General features: G+C 34.4%; 1 protein-coding gene across 1 annotated transcript; it reads right to left on the bottom strand.

Moving 5' to 3' along the window:
• Positions 1 to 3327, bottom strand: LOC120332635 (cytochrome c-like). Its single transcript, XM_039399930.2, has 4 exons — positions 3164 to 3327; positions 2223 to 2303; positions 1674 to 1736; positions 1 to 995 (listed from the first exon to the last, which is right to left on the bottom strand). Exons 1-4 carry the CDS (start codon positions 3273 to 3275, stop codon positions 913 to 915), a joined length of 339 nt encoding a protein of 112 aa, XP_039255864.1. The 5' UTR covers positions 3276 to 3327; the 3' UTR covers positions 1 to 912.
• Between the last annotated feature and the right edge of the window lie 1146 nt (positions 3328 to 4473).

Below are 4473 nucleotides of genomic sequence, written 5' to 3'. Positions count from 1 at the left end.
TAGCTTTGTCTATGGTTTATTCCAAATAATGATAAACTTGAACAAGGATATTGCCACAAGGGTAAAACAGCCAAATCTCTACAAAAACTCCCCCCAATACTTTGGCTGTTTTACCCTTGCTCTCAAGATTACACAACAATATACCGAGATATTCACAATTGGAATACAGTGAGGAGCCAATCCTATTTATATAAATTAAGTAGAAAACTGAATTTGGGATAATTTGAACTTTGTATCGATCTCTTTGAAAAGACGTAGGCGTAAATATGAGCTGTATCAATAAATAAGTAATTATTGTTTGCAATTTAATTTAATTTCGACAGCACAGCAAAACCTATACAAGCAATAAATAATATAATGAAAAGACCGGCAAGAAATGGCCCAACTGGCTGATTTTTCCGAGGAAGAAAACGGAAAATACGCCATTGAAATCTGTGAGAAATTCGCACAGAATGGCCATTTCTTGACAGGGGGGCGGCAGCAAGGTTCAGCATGAAAAAAGCATCAAAATTAAAATTTACTTCCGAGAACTGGAATACATCGATTTCATCAGCAATAAAGATTTAGCAATTGAAACCAAAGCAACACCTAGTCACAATATCATATTTTATTAGTAGAAGACATTTATTGACCAAATTAACTACAGGTAAAAGAATTTAGGGTGTGAAAAATTGAAATCAATGCTTTTTGAAACATATATTTCGATAATTCAATCAAATATTGTTACTTTAACATTTTACAATCGTGACCCAAAATGGATATATTAGATTACAGAAAGTTTAACAATTTAACTAGAAAATACCAAATTATTCGAATGAAAGAACAAGCAAAATTCAATTTCTCTCTATTTACCAAACATTAAATTTATTATTACTATATTTCCTAACTTCTAAAAATTGTGCAAAAATTCTACTATTTGGTGGATTCAGTAAGGTACGCGATTAAATCGGATCTTTCTTGTTTCTTCTTAATTCCAGCGAAAACCATTTTCGTTCCTGAAAAATACAAGTTATTATGCGTAAGGATAAGGCTTTTCATATCAATATTGGGGCAGAGGAGAGCAGGATTGGGGTAGATAACACCTACTTAGGTTTGTGTCAGGTTATATAAGTGAATTTGGCCAGGGAAAGCTGAAAAGACTTTAGAATTTCTCCTAGGTTTACAATCTGTGAATGACACAATTAGCCAGGGGGGAGAGGAAGCTGATAAAACTGTCTTTGGATTTCTTTCAGATCTGCGAGTTACATTTTTAGACTGCATATTTAGATAGAGGAAAGAGGTACAAAGGTGGCATATTTACCTAGGGAGAAGTGAAAAGCCGAACTCTGGTTTTAAGATCTCACTAGCATAGTATCGGGATATGCTCAGACTGGGTGACAAAGTTTCAAATTTTTCAAATGACCTTAATAATGGTGAATTGGACAACTGCCTCTTATCTGGACACCGGGTCGTAGTTGGGTATGGAAACAGATAACAGTACCAGATGTATGGAGCGTTTTCCTCACAGTACCAACTTGTTTCGTCTCTTATATAGCAGCATCAATCCTCTTGAAAGTTTTGAATTAATTAGTATTTAAATTAATTGTTATTCATTATCAACAGTCACATAGACAAATACAGCTCTTGGTGATCCAATACACTATTGCATTACTTTACTATAAATATCAGCGTACCTGGAATATATTTCTTGGGATTTGTCAGGTAGATTTCTAATGTGTCTGGACCCCATGTAATACCTGTAAAAAATAAAAATTAAATAACGATTATTCAATAAACAGTTGCAGATTAAAAGTACTGTTACCTCCAATTATTTATTTCCCATTTTTACTTAGAGTAAGGTTATGGCACTGATATATGAGAACCATGTTTTTGAGAGGACCAAGGTGTTTCCGACAGTTTTGATCATTTTCCTACAACTAACACAAATAAATAAACAGGCCTCTTTTCGCAATTGAAATGTGATATTTGACATGCAATACCGCTTCACTAAGAAGACCGCATCTTTCTCAAAATAACCTTTTCAAATGGAAAGATATCTGATTGCTTTCAAAATCAACAATTTTCTTTTTCAAGAATAATTAATTTACTAAATATTCCCAATTCAATTTTTCCCTGCCATCATTGTATATCAGCGGGAGCCATGAGGCCTTAAAGTCTCCAGAAGAGGGCCGTGAGCCATGAAAGGTTTTTATTCTGTATGTTTCTAATCCAACAACAATCACCTTTATCTTTGTTAGCTTGAGTGTAAGTGAATCCTGGTGCTTGTCCAGTCTTTCTTCCAATAAGACCACTGAGATTGGGACCTAATAAAACATAAACATGTTTTTATTAAGTTTTCGGTAAATTAGATGTTTTTACTCGTGTAGACTCAAGACTCAATCACCAATTGAATGGTCGTCATTGAAGTTGAAAAGAGGGTTTGTAGGAGGAACATCAGACTAGATGTTTTTAAGTAAGAAGCAGTAACTTATATCGGCAAAAGTGCTTTTTGACTTATTTCCGTTTTTACCATCATGAGATCTTTGAAAAACTGGAGTCGGAGTGTCGCAAGCAATTGTCTATCCAATTCTAACATGAAACTTATAATAACACGTGTTGTATAATTACTCTCATACACGCTGTAATTGGCAATAGTTATGATACACTTTTTCCTAATGTCAGGTTAGAATCAAATACAGTTAAAAAGACGAGTCTAGTCAAGTTTAGTACAATTCGACTTCAATTAACTTCAGCAGAAACAAGTTAGTAACAGTAGCACTTATAGATGAGTGGCCATACGAAAACTTTGCTTAGATATCAAGTCTTATTTGCTTACGAGTGAATGCTTATGAACTTGCTTTGAGCAAATTCTTTCATAGTATAATACGATTATTTTGATTAGCAATGGACCGATAATTTGGTCAGTCAGTAGTTTATTTTACATGTGCCGAAAGTACACATTGTACAAACATATTAAAAAAAGATAAAAAAAATGAATTTTAGTGTGAAAGGTGACGCGATAAACCAGTAATGGTTATCTAGCAGCGTCACCTATGAGGAAGTCCAACATTAAATTATAATGGAAGAAAAAAAGGCGAACATCAAATACTAAGAAAAGCCAGAAGTAAGATAAATGTTGAGGGCAGAATTGTACTGAAGTCTACTAGACGCAATCAAGGCTTACCGGTCTTATGTTTTCCACCATTTTCAACAGTGTGACATTGCGCGCATTTCTGAACAAAAATCTTCTTTCCGTTTTCTGGGTTTGGTGTCGAGTCTCCTCCTTTTTTGCCCATATTTTTCTGTTTTGAATTTAATTTAATGAAGAAAGAGCTACTGCAGTCACTGCTACAGGTAGAAATAAAAAATAATAACTGAAATGAATACAGTGAAATATTGAAAGTCTCGTCTTTTGTTATATGTGGTGTAATTTAGAAGGATATATATGGCTAGACCAGTATTTTCCAATCTTTTAGTTGGAGCGAGCGGGCAGCCCCAAAATGCGGGACAGGGAACGTCGGGAAATGCACTAAAATGCGGGAACCACAGGAAAATGCCAATGCAGGAACTAAGGGAATGATTTCCTGTCATCCCCGCTTTTTGTGAAATTTCCCGTAGTTTCAGTCATCCCCGCATTTTAGTATTGGCGATTTCCCGTAGTTCCCGTCATTTCACTGCATTTCTCGTAGTTCCCGCATTTTAGGGTAGCCCGGAGCGAACTTCAATGAACCATTCCAGAGGCAGCCCCGGTGCAATGCCTGAATACTGCAATAGTTTAGTTGTCTTATATTGTCTGAATTATAATAGCTATGAATATGTTAACGTTAAATACCGGTACTGATATAAAAGAAAATCTAGTACTAGCATAACAACTACACAAAATGATTTTGTGTGAGTGTAGCAAGTCTAGCAATAGTAGGTACTGTATTCAAGTAAAATAAACACATTAATATAGAGAAAGTCTTGGTTTTACTGGCAGCAATTTGGTAAAAAAACATTAGGCTAGACAAATAGTAAAGAAGACCAGGATTGGATAAAAGTGGTTTTGGAAAAGCCTAACTTCATTATCTTTGTTTGAGAGATGACTTAAGACTTACAAATTCCTCCATATTTTTATACAGCTAAAGACAGAAAGAGCTAACTGAATACTGGAATATGATAACCCAAATAAGCATATCTGATTACTGAAATAACTAATAGAAACAAAGTCATATGCTTACTTTTATGCCTCACTCCCGTATTCTCTAATGTAGTATTATGATTATATCGTTCCCTATCCTGCTATCTGACCATATAAATTAAGAATTCAGTAATTTAATGTCTATCACAGCAACAACACAAAATTCTAATCCTTGATGTTTACGTTCTCAAACATAAATTAAATAATTTATTTCCATAATTGTGACATCACATTTAAACATATTATTTCATCATAGTTGACTTTCATACGACTACTATTTCGTCACAAGGAAATAATGACGCCCACTCAGTTGC

This window comes from Styela clava, chromosome 13 (assembly GCF_964204865.1).
Source record: "Styela clava chromosome 13, kaStyClav1.hap1.2, whole genome shotgun sequence".
Taxonomy (NCBI): Eukaryota; Metazoa; Chordata; class Ascidiacea; order Stolidobranchia; family Styelidae; genus Styela; species Styela clava.
Note: the sequence above shows the minus strand (reverse complement) of the source record. Positions and strands in the feature narration are given on the sequence as shown.

Coding starts and splice junctions, on each gene's coding strand:
- LOC120332635 (XM_039399930.2), bottom strand. CDS start 3,275: ATGGGCAAAAAAGGAGGAGACTCGACACCAAACCCAGAAAACGGAAAG. Junction 2,304..3,163: donor TGGTGGAAAACATAAGACCG/GTAAGCCTTGAT, acceptor ATGTTTTATTAG/GTCCCAATCTCAGTGGTCTT. Junction 996..1,673: donor TCCCAAGAAATATATTCCAG/GTACGCTGATAT, acceptor TGTATTTTTCAG/GAACGAAAATGGTTTTCGCT.